This window comes from Barbatula barbatula, assembly GCF_947034865.1.
Source record: "Barbatula barbatula genome assembly, chromosome: 11".
NCBI classification, from domain to species: Eukaryota; Metazoa; Chordata; class Actinopteri; order Cypriniformes; family Nemacheilidae; genus Barbatula; species Barbatula barbatula.
Genome location: NC_136774.1, coordinates 2,934,869 through 2,957,411, shown reverse-complemented (window position 1 = coordinate 2,957,411; position 22,543 = coordinate 2,934,869). Strand labels below are relative to the sequence as shown.

Here is a 22,543-nt window from a genome sequence, read left to right as displayed (position 1 = left end):
CAGCGTCTCACCTACAAAGTTCTTCCACTCAAATTCTGTGATGTGGTGAAGGAAGCATGATACCCTGGTGTTTATTGCTGTCGCCAGTCTTTCAACTCACTACGGTCTTTGCTGTCCACTTTTTTCCGTCCTCTGGATAAAAATCTACATTAACAGGGAAATAATAAAAAAATAGGAAAATAAGTAATAAACATCCATATGTTTTACATATTTATTCACCCTTTTATCATTTCAGACCTGCATGACTTTCTTTCTTCTTCAGAACACAAAAGAGGATTTTTGAAGAATGTTGGTAACTGAACAGCAGCGGCACCCATTACCCTTCTATTATATGAACACAAAACCAATGCAATGAATGGAAACCAGCAACCAACATTCTTCAAAATATTGTTTTCTGTGGAAGAAACATGCAGGTTTGCACTGTTAAGAGGGCGAGTAAATGATGACAGAACTTTCTTTTTCATGTAAACAATCACTTAAACTCTGTTTGGCTGACATACACAGCTAAGATGACAGGGGTATGTGTAAAATATAGGAAAATATTTATTGTCAATGTCACATGAAAATCTGCAATTAGCTAGGTTTCTATTACTTTTTGCATTGTCAAAAAAAGTTTTAAACCTGGCAGTATGGTGGTTGCAAACCTTACAGAAATACATATTGCTAGCAGTCTTTTAATGGGTTTCTTACAAAAAAGTAGCAATAATACTTTACCTTGCGTTTTTCTCTCTTGTGAAAACAATCTTCGTTGGAAATGTACGTTTCTCTCAGCGCCGTCGAAAATGTGCGACTCTATCAGCTCCGTAGTAAATGTACGGTTCTTTCGGCTCCGTCGTAAATGTACGGTTCTTTCGGCTCCGTCGGGAAAGTTCTCTCAGCTCCGTCGGAAACGTGCGGTTTTCTCAGCTGTAAAATATTTATTTAAAAGTCACAGTCTCTCTCAGCTCCGCTGAAAAACACACCGTTACAATTTCAGCTTCAGGTGTTTTCAGGAACTGTTAAACTCAAATAGACTTCCCCGGTAAAACCTTCTCCGTTCTGCGGTGGGGTTCCTTTTTCAAAACGTAGAGAGCAAAGCCTATGCTGTCCCTCAGAAATGAGCAAAATAATTACGTTGCGTTTACAGACCGCCAAAGACCGTTAGTGGAAATACAGTATAGTACATCAATTAAAAAAATACAGTAAATCACTGTATTTGTCACACAAAAATCCCACAATGCAATAGAAATTACAGTTATTTACTGTATAGATAAATTGCTGTATTATACTGGGTGATATAAAGTAAATAACTGTAAAAATTACAGAAATGTCTAACAGTGTAGTTACTCTCAGGTGAATGCTAATGCCTTTTTGAATTTGTTGCAAATTAAACCCATCGAAAAATCTGAAAAGGACTCTTGTGATAAACCTGTTACAATATATGAATTGTCGGAAGCAATTAGTCATCTGAAAAATTCTAAATCACTGAATCTGAATTATATATATTATTTTCAAGAGAATTGGCTCCTTTTCTTGTAGAAGTATTTGCTGTAGGCATTGAGAGAGCATTAAAATACTGTTTGACTTTGTATGGAAAAACAAAATACATTACATAAAGAAAACAATTATAATGAATTCATATGAAAATGGCGGCCTAAATGTGTTAGATTTTGAAATGTTAAATAATACATTTAAAGTTAATTGGCTTCGTCAGATGGTCAGAAATCCTTACTCAATCTGGAACTTCATACCCTCCCATACTCTTTCTAACCTTGGTAATATACATTTTCTTCTTAGTTGTAATTATAATATTGATAAAGTACCAGTGAAACTTTCAGAATTTCATCGCCAGGCCTTTTTATCATGGTCATTGATTTTCAAGCATAACTTTTCACCACATAAGTATTATATATGGAACAATAGGGATATATTATATAAGCGCAAATCGTTTTTTTTAAAACATTGGTTTGATAATGGCATCATTTTGGTGGATCAGCTATATAACTCAAATGGTCTTCTTTTCACTTACAATGAATTTTTGGTGCATTATAAGATTCCTGTAACACCAGGGGAATATGCTAAAGTTTTTGGTGCAATTTCTCCTGAAATCAGTATGCTGTTTAGACATAGTACTCAACAATTAGAATTAGTACTCAACAATTGTCCCCACTTAATATAGTGAGTACTTATGTAGGCAATATCTGTTTTTCCCTTAACGCAAAGAACAGATCTATAAGAGAGTTATTTCAAAGAAATTCTGTGACTTTGCCTTATATTTACTGATATTGGAAACGATTTGTAGAAGATATTATGTGGAAAAAGGTTTGGCTTATTCCTAATCAGTATTTAATTACAAACAAAGTTAAGGAGGTATCATTCAAATTAATACATAGAATATATCCTGTTAAACATTACTTTATAAAGTTTAAAAGTGATATTGATGTTAATTGCACCTTTTTTGACTGTTGCCCTGAAACTGTGGTTCACTTATTCTGGCACTACCCATTTATAAGACCATTTTGGCAAAAATGTATGTGATCTTATCACAAGAAACATTGATGACCAATTTATGTTGTTTTGGAAACATATTTTATTTGGTCTTTGGGAGAATAGTAGAATCAAGCATAATCAGGTTTATATAATAAATTTTATTCTCTTAATGACAAAATTTTATGTTTATAAATGTAAATTTTCCTGTAAAAAACCCTGTTTTACCTCATTCAAGAAAGAAACTGAGCTTTATATTGATTCACTCCGATTTTCTAAGCAAAAAGCAATTAAAACATTGAAAATGTGTAAATGCTTTAATATTTTTATGTAAATTAACAATAGCCCCCTACTGTGCAAATCTTTGTTATATTTATGTTGTATTTCATTGTATACACTAATGTTTGTAAAGAACTTTCTTTGTTGTTAATAATAAAAAAAATAAAAAAAAGATGGAGCAGAACACATACAGTGATTTTATAGATAATAAGAGAGGTGACCAGTGAAGATTAAATAGAACAGGGGGATATGGGCAGACCGTTTAGTGCAAGTTAACATTAGTGCAGCAGAGTTTTGAATATATTGCATACGAGAGACAAAGAGGGCATTCCAATAATGGAGGTGAGATGTGTAAATGCATGTACTAATGATTCAGCATCTTTTGGGCTGGCTGATGAAGCGACAGAGCTTGGCAATACGCCGAATTAAAAAAAATGCAGCTTTAGAAAGTAATATAAGCTAATATAAGCATCTAAGTTTAATGAAGAATCAAGAATGACATCTACGTTTTTGACAGTGGCCGATGGTATAATTGATGTAGCTTCAAGGTCGAGTTTGGGAGAATTTGTTATGTTTTTTTGTTAGATTTGGAGGAGCGAGGGCCCTTAAGAGTTCTGTTTTAGTCAAGTTTAAACTAAGACAATTTGAGTTTAGCCAAGTCTTTAAGTCATTAATGCAATACTGTATAGAGTCAGGTCGGCAAGAGATATAAAAGTTCACAACCCACTTCAGTGATTCTTTATTGCTGAATATCGCATGCGTTTGAATTTGAATCCTCATGTAAAACGCTTCGCATATACTGGGGATTCAGTTTGAAAGAGGCGAGTGCGCATGGCTTCAGCGTTGACAGGGGACACGCTCCCAGTGTTTGAGAGCAGAGACTATTGCAAATTTTTTCAAGATTACGAAAACGTATTTGATATACTTGGTGGTTCAAATTTGGTTGTAACACATTTTTTAATGGTGTGACACACCAATTAAATTGGTTTACCCTGACTTAAATATAGTATGGATATGGAAGACATTGTTTTGATTCAAATTGGTATTAAAAATATATGTCCAAAACATTTTTCAAACATCATCTCCAAATGTTCTTGTGTGAATATGCCCTTTAGTAAATCAAGTGACTTCTGATTTAGGTTAAGTAAGATCACAAACAATCTAACAGTGCAGAGGAAGAGTCAGTTCATGCAGAGACTCCATAGCTACTGGACACTGAAGAGACAGAGCCGCAACGGTGTTCCTCTCCTGCGACGTCTCCAGACGCACCTGCAGTCCCAGCGCAACACGGAGCCCCTCCCCACTATTACCGTCAGTGCATTAGCATGTTGATTTATTGGGAAAAATGTAAAGATTTTTTGTTGACATTAAATGTTTGTCAACAGAGGGAAGGTGAAGAGAAACATTCTGTGTTGAAGGAGCAGTTGAAAGCGTGGCAGAGACTCCGTCATGACCTAGAGAGAGCCCGGCTGCTGGTGGAGCTTATCCGCAAGAGAGAGAAGCTCAAGAGAGAGACGGTAAGACTAAAACCAACTTCTGCTTTCCAACAGATGAATACATGGACTCTATACAGTGCATGCATTATTATTAGGCAATTGACATTCTTGTATGTTTTTTTTCAAGCACATTTGACTGATTCCAAACCACACCCATCCTAATAACTACTGGTAATTTTGTATATAATAGTTTATAAGTGATATTAAGGGTTAACAAAGGCTTGAAAGTGAAAAAAATATATATTAAGGTGTCTATAATTTTTGAGCAGGTTTTCGTTTACGTGTGAAATGAGTTAAAAAAATATTTCATCATCATTTACATAATTTAGTTCCAAACCTGTATACATTTATTTGTTCTGAGCGTGCAAGGTAAGATTCACTTCAGTTGGTCCTTGTGTCAATATGGCAGATGGGGACTTGGTTTGGGATTAACAACACCCACAAATGAACAGTGTTACCTTTGGGTGGAGGAGGTACAACGTCTAGAGGCAGCAAGTACAGTCCAAAGCAGTCTTTCAAGCGCAGCAAGGCTGCTGGATCAGGTGGGAAGGCATTGAACGGCACAAGAAATCACTTGGAGTGAGCTGTGGAATATGGAAACAAACAGACTAAGTTTTATCGTAAGAGCCATGTACAGTATGGAGTAACCGGAGAAAGTGGGCTGCAGGGGTTTTGTGGCCAATTCTACTACAAGGCTGCTTAAGGGAGCTGGGGATTAGAGGATATGTCCAGCGGAGGTAATCAAAGAACTTGCCACTGTTGCTGAGAGAAGCAGCCACTGGCCGGGGTTGAAATGTATAGACGCAGTATGGGGGCTGCCAAATGACCTTGTAATAAAGTGCTGTCTTGTGAGGCATGTTATGCCATACGGAACTGGGGGTACTGAGCATGCATTAACGGTGCCAGTGGGGCTGGAACAGCGTTGGCCAATGGGCACGAATGTTTGTGTTGTGCTGCTATGCCATACGAAACCGAGGGCACTGTGTATGTATTTACAGTGCCAGTGGGGCTAGGACAACCTTAGCCATCAGGTTGTCTGTTGAGATGTGATGCCACTTTGATATCAGCAAAGTAAGTGTTGTTGAAGCTGCAGCCACTAATCTGGATGAGCTAATTGATACAGGAAGTGGGAATCAGAGGACCGGTCCGGCGGAGGATAATCAAGAACTGTCCAAAGTTGCTTAAAGAAGAATACACTGGCTGCGGATGGACACAGTATGGGCTGCCAAATAACAATGCAACACACACCCAGGTCTGATCAACCCGGGGTGGGTCTCCCTTAGCTGAGGGTGTTTTTTGGTTAAATGCTCGAAACACCCAAATAGGCTGAGGTACACAACTGATGACGTGTCGCATTGTTGGAAACCATACAAAAGTCGTTATCACCAGTACCTCATCCAAAGGCATCTTTCACCCAGGATAATGGATGTGATGAGGGTGCTATCGGACACACAATTCATTAGGTGTCTCACTGATAATATCATTGAAAAGTAAGTATAAATGTAATATGTATTTATAAACATATAATCCCAAAACACAGAGGATGCCTACCTGACAAACCCAGTGAAGCCATGGACCTCCTTTCCTATATCCATATTCTTAACAACTCCTCTATCACAATTAAAGTGTGGGAAATGCTCAATTGGGCATTTAAACTGTGCTGAAATATTGGGATTATAACTGCTAGTCCTGCTATGCGAATCTGATAATGTACACCTGAACATAAAGCATTTTTCACCTCCAGGCTTTGTTAATGTCATGAGGAATGGACAGAACCAAAGCGCAGGCAGCGGTTTGCTAAATAATAAAACTTTATTCAAACAAAGACCCTCGATGGGGAAAACATGAACAAAAACAAGACGAGACTGAAAACTAAAACTTCCCACAAGGGGGACAAAACAAACGAGGTATAAGAATAATGAATAAACTATAAGTCCACAAACTTTGAAACAGCAACAAGGTAACTCCAATGGAAGGCAGGGTATCAGGACAGACGAAGGTGGGTAAACGTGCAGAATGAACCGACAAGAGACAGAGGGAAACTGGGGCTTGAAAAAGGGAAACACTAACCAGGACTGATGACACAGGGAGAGTGGCGGCAGGTGACATGAATGAAACACTAAAGGAAAGCTAACAGGAGGATTGATGGAACGCTAAGGGAAAGATGGACCAGGGCTGGTGACAAGACTAACACTAATGGGCCGCTAACAGGGAAACAAGGGGGCGGGGCTAAAGGACGCGACACCGGAGAGAGAGCATGGCGTGACAAACCAAAACAATGCTCTTTCTCCACACAAAACACATGGGAATTACACAAGACTCGAAAACCAAGACAAGCAGAGGCAGGATCATGACAGTTAACCACTTAGAAATGATTAAATACAAAATTAAAAGTAGACTGATATAGTTAGGATTTGGTAAAATGTGCTCAGAATAAAATGTGATCAGAATATCATCAGGATTTGGCCAAATGTGCAAGGAAAAAAACATTATCAGAATATCATCAGCTGTAGTAGTGGTTAACCATTTTTTTTAATGGTGGATGCTGCTGTTGAGGAATGAGTGTGTATGTTTGCTTAGTTAGCTGCGTGTAATTTGGCATCAAAGCAAATCAAATGTATTTATGGTACACCATATTCCCAACTGGAGCAAATTATGAATTGGTTATTTTACTGTCTGTCAGATTCTGGTATTTAATACAAGTGGGTTATCTTAAGGAACAAAGTGCTAATGCACTGTTTGGCTGTCAAACATTATGATTCATTAAAAAAGCAATCAATTGGTCTACTAATGCTATATAGATGGTTTCGTCGGACACTACTCAACATTTATAGATTCTTCGCAGAGGTCTACCAGAACTTAAGTTTGGTCCACGTAACATTTATGTTGTTGCCGCTGAAACCGTCTAAAATAGAAATAACTCTGCTGAGTGTCTGTTGTTGTTTTATAATGACTTAAAACTGTTTTCATGTCTTTTAGATAAAGATTCAGGAGATGGCGTTAGAGCTGCAGTTGACACCTTTCCTGGTTTTGTTGCGTAGCACTCTCGAACAGCTGCAGGAGCGAGACACCAGCAACTTCTTTACTGAGCCTGTACCTTTAAGTGAGGTAAAACATGCACTCTCATCGGTTTCGTTTAAGTTGTAAGATGCTTTAATAACTGGATATACCATGCAACGGGAAAAAAATGTGTGAATGGTAGAAATTGTTCTATCCACCTTTTTCTGGGGGTTGTTGCTTTTGAAAACTATTATGGATAAAACTTTTCGGACTAGATGTGCTTATAGTTTAATTTGTTCATAGAGATGCATGTAATAATTAAAGCAACACTATGGGGGAACCGTGAGCAAATGTTACAATGTCACGATTTGCCAGGAAGGATAACCCAAAAGCAGGGGGAGGGTACAAAACTCAGACTTTATTCAAACGATAGACCCACAATGGGGCAAAACGAAAACAGAACAATGACAAATTGCAAAACAAAGATTTCCACGAGGGGGCAAAAACAAAAGAGTCCAGGGGCATGATTGGTTTGCTGAGGCAGCCTTTAAAGACAACCTTCAGCTCCGCCTTGTTGAAGTCCGTCTCCCCCGTTGCCAATAGGAACTCCCGGGCGAACACCCGCACATTGGGGTCCCTCTGGCGAAGGCTGAACAGGAGGTGGGCATGGCGGGATTGCGCCGGGGATTGAGCTCTGGCCATTGTGCTGCCCGCTGGGTTCAGTTATGGCCGTTTCGTTCTGTCAAGATTTACCAGGAAGGAGAACCCAAAAGCAGGGGGCAGGTACAAAACTCAAACTTTATTCAAAAGAAAGACCCACAATGGGCCAAAACGAAAACAGAACAATAACAAATTGTAAAACAAAGATTTCCACGTGGGGGCAAAAAAAAAAAGATTCCAGGAATAACATAATTTAAAACTTTTCATGATCTAGACAGGACTTCGTAAACGTGAACTAGAACACAAGGTAAGTATAACCAAATCAAAATGAAATGGCACAGGACAGCAAAGACAAGGAAATTAACTAGGGGAGCTAACAAGGGATAATTACAATAGGCAGGTGGAGGGGATGAAGACAGGTAGGAAGCTAGACGAGTGTGTGCCGCTTCAGTATCATTTTCAATATTCTTTTTCTAAATATCACCGCTGCACTATGCTAAATTATTCAATGTTAAAAAATACACAGTGCTTGGAGTAAAACATGAATGTGATTTATTACTTTTGAAAAATAAAATACTCGTTGATGAGGACATATTGATTTTTTTTTTCCTAAACAAAAAACGTTACAGCAAAAGAAGAAATAATTTAAAATACCAAACAAAAAATATACACAATAACAATAAACAAACCTATAGCAGTAGCATTATATACTTGCTATACTTTATACGTGTATACTTGCATTAACACAAAAGTCAACTAATGAAGGGTTGTTGATACACTTTTTATCGTCAAAACTATATTTCCAATGCTGAGTTCACTTTCAGAAAAACAAGCTTTTGCATAGTGACAGCCTCTTCTCCTGACCCTGTGCCATCTGGCACTATCTGTAACAACTCCAAAAACACCACTCTGGAAATTCCAGCGTCTGCGAACCTACTCGTATTAGTCATGAATTCACTCTGCAGTGTGATGTCCCTGCATATGTTCAAAGCTAAGCAGAACAGTATGGCCTTTAAAGTTTTCAACAACAAAACGGCATACGATACCCAGAAAGCTGTGACCCCGTCAGCTTGTCCAAATATCAATGGCCAGTGAGATATGCTCCTCTAGCAAAACACGCAACATATTTTCCATCACCAATAAAGCATGTGTCATGGACCGTGCTGTAACAAGGTGTTGTGTGGCCAGGTTGTTTCCGCATGCCTTTTTTTTCCTTTGGTAAATGGCTCGTAATCCCTTCAGACAATTTTAAAGAATGCCTGGTCTAGTTCACTCTTCCTCTCCTGTGATAATGTGATGTATTTTGGTAATTGTTTTGCTGAAAGAAGCTTTTAAATCTACCTCTCTCTGTCTTTGTACATATTTTTTGTTGCACAATTAACTATTTATTCAGTTGGTATTGTTGGTTTAACTCCATAAAAGTTTATTTCAGGGACATTTGAAGATGGCGATAGCATTTTGTAATTTATAAAATTTACACTGTGTTGACCATGCACACTGTGTTAGAATGTATGTTATATGTATATGTCGCGACTGTACGACAGTGACACGCTACAAGAGATCTTACAAAGTCACAGGCATTTACTGTTGACAAACAGCGCTATGTGACAGTATTACCGACCTTCAGATTTTCGTACCATGTGCGAGCAAAACACTTTTTGATCTGCGGCTCTTTGATCAGTAGAAAATAATGCGCAATCTAAAATCACTACAAGATTGAGTCGTTTATAACGTGCATTTTAAAAAGCAACACTCTTCAAACATCATCATTATAAATATGCTTTATTATCATGAAATTACCTGAAAAGGTTGGAAGAACAGTGAAAGATTATGACCATTGGCATTTCCTGGAACTAGGTGTGTAAAATGTTTCTTCTTCTGTGTCCCATATTCGGAGCTTCTGCGCGAGAGCGCCCTATGGCTTTTGGTTGTGGTGGCATTTAACCGCGAAACTGAGCATAAAAAATACACAATATATCATCCCTGCCCTATTAGTCATTTTCCATGAAAACCTATAGAAATATGTATTTTTTAAACATAAATAATCGGATTACGCTGCCTCCTTGATACCTGCACGTACGAAGTTATCACATTGAACTGCAAATGTAATGTAACGTCAACAAACATGCGTGGTAATAAATATACTGAATATATAGACTTATCATAATACAGAAAGCAACAGGTTTATTAGGTTACTGTCACTTTAAAATGCTGATACACATCCACTGACATAACCAAATGTGTTTATGTGAACCCTGTGTGTTGTTCACATAATCTTGTGTGCATTTGATAGTTAAAGAGCAATAAGACCTGAAAGAGAACAGGTACAACTTTAAAATGCATTAAAAAAAGTAACACTTGTCATGATAAATAACTCGAACACCTGTGATAGAGATGTATGCTGTTAAACACTACGAAGGCTGACAGAACATGGCGAATTACATAAAACGGGACCCGCGGAAACACATGTTGTTAGTATACAAGGAAAGGGAAAGCAAAGGTATATTAATTATACTAAAGTGCCTTCCCGATGTCCTTTCTCGGTGGAGTCGCGCAGCTTAAGGCGCACGTCTTTACACTCTTCGGTCTTTACAAGAGAAGGCCTGCACACGAGGGATGACGGTTACCGCGCCAGCGCAAGGCACCGCTTAAGTATGTGTTGAGATTAGCGCAGAATACATCTGAACACGCCTTCTCGATTGGCAAAACAAAGGGCGACTAGAATGGATCAAACAGCGATCATCTAGCTCCGTGCAAAGTGCAAAACTATAATGTCTAGCAGTAACGAGCTGCTAACGAAAACTTAATATGACTTCAGTAACACAGTACCCAACAGAAGAAAAACTTTATACCTTAGCACTTCTGCTGACTGATCGCTACTCATAATCACTTCTTTTAAAGGAATACTCCGTCCAAGAATAATATTGTGTTAAATTATTACTCACCCTTCAGTTGATCAACAACCCTGGGACCTTCGTTTATGTTCGGAACGCAAATGAAGATAGTTTTGACTAGGTCCGGGAGCCTCCTGAGTCCCCCATAGGCATCAACACAAAGCTTATTCAAAAGCATGGAAAATTTGGAAAGACATGAAATAGTCCATGTGACTACAGTGTTTCAAACTTGTAACAGTCAGCCTTATCTGTACAGTGACAAAAGATCAAATTTTGTGAAATTAAAATTGTCTAATATCATGCAAATAAAATCTATTGTGTATAGATCACAATGTAAGGATTCACCAAAACTTAATTTGTAGAAATGTCTCACAATTATTGCAGCTGCATGAACTTCTTGTTGCAAATCGTGTTCTTTCTTACGTAAACACTGCTAAACCACAGTCTACTCATCTTATATTTTCAGTTTTTTGCCATGCAAACACTAAAAGAAAAAAAACAACCACAACAGGTTTCTCCATCACATTTGTTGTGTTATGGTAAAATTTAGCTAGTCTCCTGTCTGGCTCGCCCTGGCCCACCAGTGTAAAAGAGGCTAATGTTTTTGTAAGTGTTGAACTAGATGTACAATCTTCAAGAAACATGCAGATGTTGTAAGGAAGAATTGATCCGTCCCACACAGAACACGATATGCGTTACCAGCTACATGAGTGCTCCAGCTTCATTGCTTTAAATCCCTTCACAGCTCTGTGTTTCTATTCTTCCATTTTGTTAGGTCCCTGATTACCTGGATCACATTGAACGACCGATGGACTTTCAGACGATGTGGAAGGGTTTAGAATCACATCACTATCTAAGCTTTGATACTTTTGAGAGTGACTTTCTGCTCATTGTCAACAACTGTCTGAAATACAATGCCAAAGACACAGTCTTCTACCGCGCTGCACTGCGATTGCGAGAAGTTGGTGGTGCTGTTTTACGGCAAGCGCGCAGACAGGCAGAAAGAATTGGCTATGATTACGAGACAGGCATGCATCTTCCCAGAGAGCCGAGCCCGGAGTCACCACACGAGAGAGAGAGATTCAGAGAAAGAGAAAGAGAGAGATCAGCGTCTGCTGCTGAAGATGGTCAGTTGTGTTTCTTCTAACTTGTTTTACCGAGTCTTGTCTATTTTTCAAAAATAGTGTACTTTTGTGATCCATCACTTTTTTAATCTTTAGAGCAACCTTATACTCTACCATGAAATCATGAAAAATATAATTACATAAAAAAGATTTTGTCCTTCCAAGCTGTATCTAACTTTGTGTTCACACCAAGCGCTAATGAAGCGTTAAGCGCAAGTGATTTACATGTTAAGTCAATGCAAAGACGCGATAGACCTACTTGCGGTGCGATTCGCGCAAATGACGCTGTGCGCATATGACGCGAATTGTTGGAAAGTCTGAACTTTGCCGAAAATTTTGCCGCATTAACCAATCAGGAGCATGCTCTAGTAGTGACGTGACTATGAGATAGCGAGCGGAGGCAGAAATCTGAAACAACAATGAAGGAATGCGCCTCCGAAGGATCTGATGAACCCAGACACGGCGCCGAACGAGTCTATGTCTATCTTAGCCTTCTATAGTACATAATGCGCAGCTACCCTCTCAACAAATCCATGTCCGCAATTTCGCAATTAGATGGGAGCCGCCTGGCAGAAGCACCTCCCAAGACGCAAATTTTTCGCGCGCGAATGAAGCGAGTAAAATCCAAATGTTCAAGCGTCCAACTACTCGCGAATAGTGCGTTTTATTCGCGCAAGTCGCGCTTGGTGTGAACACACAGTAACAATTAAACTCATAATTCAGGATTGTCTATTTAATCACATAATTGTGGCATAATATTATTACATCTTAATTAATAATTTTAGGAAATAAAAACATTATATTCGGGCACACAGCCCTGTCCCTTATTGAAAATTCTGTTTCCATTTGAAATCCACTGAATTTTGACACTTGTCCAACTTACACATAATAAAAGTTGGTCAGCATTACTTTTTACTTATAAACCAACATTTATTTCTTAATTTGGTCAAATGTTTAGAATTTTCATTGATTATGCTTAAATGCAACAAAATCACAAAAAGTTGCACATTTTCCTAACAGGGAAACCTCACATTAAATACAATTATTCATACCCGAGTCAAATACAGTTGAGCTCAAAAGTTTACATTCCCCTTGCAGAATCTGGAAAACAACATGCTGAACATTTTGGAAAAATAAGAAGAATTTTTTTAATTAAGGTTTATTTTTAATGTAGTCCTGCCCTAAACAAGTTACTTAAAAAAAATGTGTTTACATAAAGAAGAATAAAAATAGCCCAGGTCAAAAGTTTACATCACCCTTATTCTTAATACTGCGTGATGTTAGCTGAACAGTCAATGACAGTTTTTATGTTTCATCATAGTTGTTTAAGGGTTTCTAGTTTGTCCTGAAGCTTTAAACGGTCCACTGATCTTCAGAAAAATCATACAGGACCTCCAGAATCTTAGCTTTTTCTGCATTTCTGTATATTTGAGTCATGTTGTGCAGTAACTGTTAAATGATGAGATTAATATTTATAAATTAAGGACAATCAAGAGACTCAAAAAACAACTATTACAATAGATCGAAACATTCAGGGATGCACACGATTCATTTAAAGTTAGGTGGTTGTTAAACTCTGAAAATGTTTTGTGTTTTAAATTGTTAACCTGCGAAACATATATGTATGTGTATAGCTTCTAAAGTACATTACTTAATGTTAAAAATAAGATATGTAAACAAAACAATGATAATAAAAATCACAGTTGTTATTTTTGCAAAAAAGAAGGTTGCAAAAAGTATGAAATAAAAGGGTATGATTAGTTATGAGCAATGTGTATTAGAGAAAAACATTAATTTCCTAATGAGATATTCTTATTCTTTTATGAAAGGTTATATTTTTGTATATTTTTAAATATAAGATTAAAAGGCAGATCCAGATTTATTTTCATTGTATTTTTGGTCATATTTACCTAGGTATGAATAGGTTTGAGCACAATTGTGTAAAATAACAACCCGTTTAGTATTTATATTAAGCTCCCGAGGTTGAGGGTCAGTTTCTTTTTAAGCTTCAGGAGATTTTTTTGTCAGGGGGTCAAAAGTCTTGTTTTGAAATGCTGTTATGTGCCTCTGATGTTTTCTGTTCCTGTTCACAGATATTTTGCTGGAGAACCGACGGCGTTTGCCTCTGGAGGAGCAGCTGCAGATCCTGCAGGCACGTTATGATGAAGTAATGTCAGGGAAGCACAGTATCGGCCAGTCCCGGCGAGCTAAAGCCTTGAGGAAGGAGATGACCGTTATTAAGCGTAAGCTGGCTCATCAGCGTGAGGGCAGTTGTGGTTTTGGCAACCATGAGTCGGGCTTGTCGCTGGAACGCAGCTCAGTCCATGCGCATCATGCCTCTGCGAGTGGCCGTCACGATGATGGAGAGAGCAGCAGCCATGAGATTGGTGGAAAAGGTCAGTAAACATCTTTAATGAAGAGTCCACAGACATGTTAAAATTCGGTCAAAAATTACTCATGCCATACCACATGTGTCTTTAATGTGTCCTAGACAAGCTGTCTATGATTGGTTGTAATGCTCAACACTGTGAGTAAAACACCAAAAAACTTCGGGATCGTAATGTTGATCCACAGCTCTTCACAATGAAACCGTTTTTCATCGAAGTCGCAATCTTTTTCTAAAATAAAAGTTAACTTTATCTCTTTGTATCTGACCGTCTGAATATCCGGCCCACATGTGCAATGTTACATCGCCTAAACGTGCTGTATATTTGACGAGAAATTTGCTGCGCTATTGATTTGGCTCCAGCAGAACATTTATTTGTTTAAATTTGTTCAAATATGTATTTGTTAATTTAAAAGTAGACACTCCAAGCTTTCTTTAGACATATGGGGGGGATTAATATTTGATCCCCTGCTGATTTTGTAAGTTTGTCTGCTTACAAAGAAATGAAGGGTATAAACAATGTTAAATCGTTATGGTGCTCGCACTACGCAACAAGATATCTGTTGTAGCAGTACAAAGTACAAGACCTCTGGTAGTCCCGACCAAGATTCACATGAGCGAACGCAGAGGGGAAGCCCTATATGTGTTTGTTAGCTCATTCACTCTCCCGCTTCGATATTCTCCAAAAACATCAAACACATTTGGAAAAATATTCAAAAATTGCAGCTTTGTGTAAAACAAAACAAAAAATCGCATCATTTGATCCAGTTTTCTGCTTTAACATTTATTTCAGTCTCGATGCTGCCCGGCCATGAAGCAAAATATATCATGTGTAATAAATGTAATGAAATTTGTGATTTTTTTTTTCCCGGGTTTTCTTTGTAGACCTTAGCGTGTCCTCTTGTGCGCTGGCCCCTGAGGTTGGACGTCGTACATCTGTCCTCTTCTCAAAGAAAAATCCCAAAGCCACCGGCCCTCCGAAGCGCCCAGGTCGACCCCCTAAGAACCGAGACATGATGCATGGCCCAGGGGTGCTGGGCTCCAGTCCAATTGGCCCACCCCAGCTTCCCTCTCTCCCCCAATCACGCAAGAGACTCCACAGTCCACAGTCCAGCTCCAGCTCGGATTCAGACAGCGAACAAGATCACCTCATACTGGGTATGTATCTCTTGGATAGGTAGCTGCATTAAAGAAACAGCTTACCCAAATCCTTTTTTCTGAAATCAGATCAGAAAGATTTTCTGTATTTTCAGTGCTTGTTGACACAATGAGCCTTTGATTTGACAGAGTTTGCCATAAAAGTAATGTCAGTTTCTTTAAAAGTTGAAAAGATATTTACAAACAGTACTGTATATTACACGCTTTACCAAATCATGTCTTAAAAGAAATTAAATAAGAAAAGTGTTTGTCCATTTTCCACTGTTTCATTAGGCCTTTGTTTAATATGCAACCAGTGTGGTACTGAAGATTTTGGGCATGAGATTTTATTCGGCTCTTGCATTTGTATGAAATGTGCATCAGATGTGAATGATCTTATGTGTCCACCAAATGATTCCCCAAGCATTTTGGAGAACTTCATTGCAAGTTCTTAATAACACCTAGTTAAAAGGACGGTTCACCCACAACTGAACATTCGTTCATCAATGTCCCCCATTGTGTCACTTTTTTATATATATATACACTCACTGGCCACTTTATTAGGTACACCTTACTAGTACCGGGTTGGACCCCCTTTTGCCTTCAGAACTGTCTTAATCCTTCGTGGCATAGATTCAACAAGGTACTGGAAACATTCCTCAGAGATTTTGGTCCATATTGACATGATAGCATCACGAAGTTGCTGCAGATTTGTCGGCTGCACATCCATGATGCAAATCTCCCATTCCACCACATCCCAAAGGTGCTCTATTGGATTGAGATCTGATTACTGTGGAGGGCATTTGAGTACAGTGAACTCATTGTCATGTTCAAGAAACCAGTCTGAGATTATTCGCTCTTTATGACATGGCCCGTTATCCTGCTGGAAGTAGCCATCAGAAGATGGGTACACTGTGGTCATAAGGGATGGCCATTCTCCTCTGACCTCCATCAACAAGGCATTTGCGCCCACAGGATATTTTCTCTTTTTCTGACCATTCTCTGTAAACCCTAGAGATGGTTGTGCGTGAAAATCCCAGTAGATCAGCAGTTTCTGAAATACTCAGACCAGCCAGTCTGGCACCAACAACCATGCCACGTTCAAAATCACCTTTCTTCCCCATTCTGTCGCTCGGTTTGAACTACAGCGGATCGTTTTGACCATGTCTACATGCCTAAATCCATTGAGTTGCTGCCATGTGATTGGCTGATTATAAATTTGCGTTAACGACCAGTTGGACAGGTGAACCTAATAAAGTGGCCAGTGAGTGTATACAGCCGGGGAAATAAGTATTTGACACATCAGCATTTTTATCAGTTAGGGGATTTCTAAATGGGCTATTGACCCAAAAATTTCCAATTATTTTCCCCGCTGTATATATACAGTATAAACTGTATTTTGATAGCTTTACACAATAGAACTTTTTTTTTGTTGATTTATTCTATAATAAAATATTGTGGTCTTCCTCTCTCAGATCTGCACAGTAATGGTTTCAGCAGTCAGCCGGTGACTGAGAGTTTTCTGGTGTACAGAAATGAACGCAGTCTCCCGCGCTCCAGCTCCGACTCTGAGTCCACCAGCAGTAGCAGCAGCAGTGCCGCATCCGACAGGACCAGGTACACGCACACACAAGCACACTCTACACACTTTTCTTGCCATGAAGATTCAGAATGTTCAGTGTGTTGCACACTGAGGTCCTGTTTACACACTGGTGTGTAAGAGCATGGGGCTAGCAACGCCAATGTCATGGGTTTGATCCGAGGGATTGCACATATTCAGAAACAAAAATGTATAGTATAATGCAACTTAAGTCGCTTATAATGAATGTGTCTGTCAAATGCGTAAATGTAATACGATTTTGAATCGTTCACAGAAACGCAACCCCAATTTTCAAACTAAAACAGTATTAGTATTCCTACTAGTCTATGTTGTTAATATGAATCAAACAAATGAAAAGAGAACCACTCACTGCTGACTCAGTAACTTTTCAATTGGTCGCACCCTTTTTTTATAGTAATTATAATGACCTGTATGTAACATTGCAATATTTAGGTGTAGCATTTTTTTGCTTGCAAAATACTGCATGTTTATTATATTGCCCTGCCCTGCATTAGTTCCTACAGTTCCTACAGAAAAAATGATTTTACATGAAAAACTTATGTGCAAATCAGGCATTACTATTGTAATGTTGCACAGCTGCATTTTAAAAGTGAAAAATGCGAGCATAATCCATATATGTTCCTTTTTTGTAGTACCACTCCCTCTAAACAGGGACGTGGAAAGGCCTCATTTTCCCGCTCAGCATTCCCAGAGGACAGCAGCGAAGATACGTCTGGGACAGAAAACGACTCGTACTCAATGGGCGGGGCGAGAGGAGTTTCCCACTGTGAGTATAGTAGACACACCATCAAATGAGACTCTGCATGTAAGCTGGTCATAGACTCAGTGTGTATTTGTGTGTGCTTGTGTGTGCATGCACGCAGTGGTTCGAGCCAGGGGCCGCTCCGGATGCTGGATGAGTTCTGACGATTACAGTTCTCTGGATGCTCTTGATCTTGTGTGGGCCAAGTGCAGAGGATACCCCTCTTACCCCGCACTGGTGAGTGCTTCTATACGAAATTAGTAGTTGTTAGCACGTTTTCCTTAAAAATGTTTGTCCAGGTCATACATTACCCAAATAAAGAAAATTCATGTTTATATAGTGATGTGTTAAAATGAATTCAAGGCTATTTATCTCTTTGTGTCCTTCTTAGCTGTTTTGTATTAAAGTGATATTTAGGATATTTGTTTAGTGGTTTGCTCTGCTTGACCTGCAGAGGGCGATGTCAATCAATGTGCAACTACCTAATCTGGTTGATGTTCCCTCCAGATCATTGATCCCAAGATGCCACGAGAAGGTGTGTTCCACAGGGGTGTCCCGATTCCAGTTCCACCTCTCGAAGTGCTAAAACTAGGAGAGCAGATGACCCAGGAGGCCCGAGAACACCTCTTTCTAGTGCTTTTCTTTGACAACAAGAGAACCTGGTTAGTCTTACAAACATTTGTGTTTTCACTTATTTGTTTTTTACTAATTAAATCTTGAAAATTATTTATTGTGGTATAATGAACGGAATATTTATCTTATCGCCATACGTAGTTCTGGAAGGGAGAATGATTTATTGGCTTGTTTAAATGCTTGCCATAATTTTTTTCGTTTAAATATTGCAATTATTTTTTTGTTTAATTCTACTGTATGAATGCCCTTGTATAATAACTCTTATTTTACATTTATATTATTTATTATAAAAATGTCGGTTTGTTCTAAACTGGCAGAATTTGGGTGAATTTGTCTGTCACAAGCTTATAAAAAGAAAAGAGAAACATTAAAAAAAAATTCCGTAATATGTACAGTATGTGCACACTAAGTGCTTTTTTATTTAAGTACACAGGAGTTAAAGAAACCTAATATAAAGTGGGAACAAAGAAACATTGAGAACGCTGACTATCTGAAACGTTTATCTGGTGGTATACATTAGAAATGCCAACCATGTAATAAAAAACACCTAATAAAGGTGCCATCTGTGAATAAGGTTTTATTTACTTGACAAGCCTATTTTTACTTTGATGAGCACATGGCGAGTTTTACTTTTGGACTCCTTATAATTATATGAATGTTTATTCCTAGATAAAAGGTTTCCGTATTGACTTGACTGTTCTCAAACTCTCAAGGCTTATTTTGTGAAAGCGATTTGGAGCTGTCAGCATTTTTTAACAGCCTGTGCTTGCAAACAAAGATAAATAGGCCAGAGGAAGCAAGCATGAAAATGCAGTAGACAGCTGTCATTGTGTGGATGCGAAAATAATTATTTTTTTCTAAATGTCTGTCTGTGTACAGGCAGTGGCTGCCGCGCTCCAAATTGGTTCCCCTTGGTGTGAATCAGGATCTAGACAAGGAGAAGATGTTGGAGGGGAGAAAGTCAAACATCAGAAAGTCCGTTCAGGTGGCGTACCACCGTGCAATGCAACACCGTAACAAAGTCCAGGGTGACCCCAGCAGTGATACCAGTGAAAGCGACTGAACACACACAAGTGAACCAGTTTCATTTCCCAACAAAAATTACTATAGAAAGTATGCATTTACATTGAAATACACACTTTACTACTTTCTCTATTCTGGTGCTAAGCTGATGGTAGTCTTTAGACAGGACTGTTGTTTTTTCGTGTACACAGGATCAGTGCAGCTTTGTGTTTTTCCAGTACATTCATAAATAAAGGACAAACATGTGGTCCATTTACCTCACACTACAGCCAGTATTCTGTATGTAAATAAGTTTTGATAGACCTCTGCTTATGACCGAAAAGAAACAACTTGCATAGATTGCGATTTTAAAATGTCTAAAACCACATCTTCAGAATTTCGTACACCTTAACCATGTGTTCTGCTGACTGTGTTTGTGTGGTTATGAGCAAGAGAGCATTCATGTAAGTGTTCATAAATTATGTTAAAAAGAAGCAGTGCATTTTGTGCAAAGGGCACAAACAACGCATAATTTGCGGTACTGTATTTATTTGTTCTTCCAAATGACACAAGATCTCATCCTCCTATAATTGCAGCGACACACATTTCAGCTCTTGAATTTGTGTATCTGTCTGTGTATGTGGTTAACGTTTCTCATACATTTCACATCTGTTGTTTATTGAGGATGAATGAATACATTGATGACAAACTGTTGTCTGCTCATGTGCCAGTTCTATCACTGTAGATCTTTTATATATAAATATAAAATATGTGCGATAGGCTTTAATAAAAACATTTGAGTTTTGTACATCTGCTTTGAGTTATTTCTTTTTAATGATGAATCTACAAGCATGTTTTAGAAATGGTTATCTATGTTGCTTAACTAAATCATCAAGTTAGTAGGAAGAGGTTTTAAAAGGTGAACAGAAACTTTATGAACCGATTCTGTTAAAAAACTGGTTGGGAATATTTAAAGAAATGGGGATCACGATTGACAACATTATTAACAATTTCTAAAGATGCCTTTTCAACAGATTTATATGTTTTATTATTTATTTTAAAGTTAGCAGCACATTAAAAAAAATTTATATTCTCATTATATACTAATACATCTATGTTGCTTCTCGGTGGACTAAGATGGACATATTTGTAGTCAAGATCTGTCAAGTCACCGCGTCCTTGTATCATCTCAGCTTTTGTCAGGTCTGGGCATGAACTGCGTCCTGCCCACTTAGGTAACCTTGGAACCATTTGTGGAGTAGTTCATAAATTCAGCACTGCTATGCTGGTATACAGAATCAGAAGTTGCTGACGATTTATTTTTGGTTAATTTAGCCACTGTGTTAAAAATAAAAACCTAGGGTTGTGCTGGTGTTCTTCTATTAGTAATGAAATGTAGGCGGATCTAGAAGTTTTTAGGGCTTTCCTGTATTTTCGAATTCTATCCTTCCATGTTGTACCAAATACCTCTAATTTAGTTTTCTTAAAGTTGTGCTCCATTTTTCGTGCCACTTTCTTTAGAGCCTGAGTGTGTTCATCATACCACGGTGTTGGGCTGCCATTTTTTATTTTCTTTAAGCGCAGAGGAGCAACTGTGTCTAGCGTCTAGCGGTGGAGTTAAAATTTTCAATGGCAAAGTCAAGATCTTCAACGTTATTACTCATGCTAGAGATTTGTGACAATTCAGGCAGATTATCAAGAAACGCACCTTTGGTAGTTGAAGTTATTGTTCTACCGTATTTGTAACAAGGAGTATGATTTGCAGCCATAAGCCAGGGAAGCAAACATAATACCAGATAATCATCCGAAATGTCTTTTCTCTGCTGAATAATTTTAACATCGCCCACATTTAGACTGTAAAACGGTATTAAACAAAGTATTTCCTGACACATGTTGTCTAACGCCCATGGAGTTAAGAGTGTCTTTAAAAGTCATTCCTAAAGCATCTGTATCCAGCGCAGGCGCTATGGTGGGGCATTCGAGGGCCGTGCCCCCCGTAGCGGTCATTGATGCCCCTGCTTCAGTCCATGGCGTGGCCCAAAAAAATATCCCTTTTAGTTATTATTTTAATATTAAATGTTCAAAAATTTAATAAAATAAAAAGAATGGGGAAAATGCATAATTTTGGTTGTTACTAGGCTTCGTCATGGTGAATGCTTATTGGTCGCCGAGTAAACTTGTTACAAATCCATTTCAAGTTGAAGAACAGTTTTTCAAGTTGGAGCACAGACGCACAATGCTACACGAGAGAAAGGCCAGGTTAGTGCAGCTTGCATTCGTGAAAGACTTGATACGCAAATGCACAAGTGAATGGAACGACACAGTACTTAGACGGTTCAGTAGCAACACTCGTCGCCTGCAACTCTAATGAGGGTATTCCTCTGCATTTCTTGGTTTTGCCTCAGAAACAGTGTTTTTGATGTCACTCCACAAATTTTCTGGAGATGTTAATCTTGTTGGACCCATTACTCAGATTTTCAGAGATAAATGCAAAGTACAACATTTGCCGCATTCGCTCATAAATAAGCGCCACTTGTTTGACACCAGTTTTTTCACAGAATGATTTACCTCTCTAATTGACCTCCACGCTGCTATTACTTTGAACACGCCCTTTCAATTAATGATTCAACTGGACAGAATTAGCAGCAATATGGGTCTGTAGGTTTTCTATTGCTCTACTACACCTACAAGTAAAATAATTGCCAAATAGAAATATAATTTCTATCAAAAACTGTGACTGATCTGGATAGTGATGTTGGACCGCTATTGTTTTGAACTTAATTTTAGATGATATTTTGATCTACTCCCACAAACCATCAGCAGCTCAACAAACGGGTTCTTCAGCAGCTTTGACAACACTGACTATATAACACTATATTTTATCTACATTTCCTACATTATTGAAAATAAGGGAATGCAGATAGACCAGAGGACGGTGAGAGCTGTTAAAACATAGCCACAACCCGCTTCAGTGAAAGAGTTACAACAGTACAATACTCTCTCAGGTTGTAATCTTTAGCCCCATTCAATGGGCAGCGGAAGAACAGATTGAACCTGCTCCACCTGATTTGCACAGTCCTCTAATGGACTCGACTCACACTGT

At 38.4% G+C, this 22,543-nt stretch overlaps 1 protein-coding gene across 2 annotated transcripts in view; it reads left to right on the top strand.

Moving 5' to 3' along the window:
• brpf1 (bromodomain and PHD finger containing, 1) overlaps positions 1-20,249 on the top strand; it is a 37,426-nt gene extending 17,177 nt beyond the window's left edge. The window contains exons 6-17 of one of the 2 annotated variants that reach the window (XM_079467237.1): positions 3,885-4,056; positions 4,131-4,262; positions 7,221-7,349; positions 7,845-8,024; positions 11,571-11,922; positions 14,013-14,315; positions 15,191-15,463; positions 16,918-17,059; positions 17,696-17,829; positions 17,927-18,042; positions 18,313-18,467; positions 19,318-20,249. In XM_079467237.1, the coding sequence (XP_079323363.1) occupies positions 3,885-4,056; positions 4,131-4,262; positions 7,221-7,349; positions 7,845-8,024; positions 11,571-11,922; positions 14,013-14,315; positions 15,191-15,463; positions 16,918-17,059; positions 17,696-17,829; positions 17,927-18,042; positions 18,313-18,467; positions 19,318-19,501 (2,272 nt within the window). In that variant the 3' untranslated portion in view covers positions 19,502-20,249. The remainder of the gene's footprint in view (positions 1-3,884; positions 4,057-4,130; positions 4,263-7,220; positions 7,350-7,844; positions 8,025-11,570; positions 11,923-14,012; positions 14,316-15,190; positions 15,464-16,917; positions 17,060-17,695; positions 17,830-17,926; positions 18,043-18,312; positions 18,468-19,317) is intronic. The other variant, XM_079467238.1, reaches the window with a different exon arrangement.
• The last annotated feature ends 2,294 nt before the right edge of the window (positions 20,250-22,543 follow it).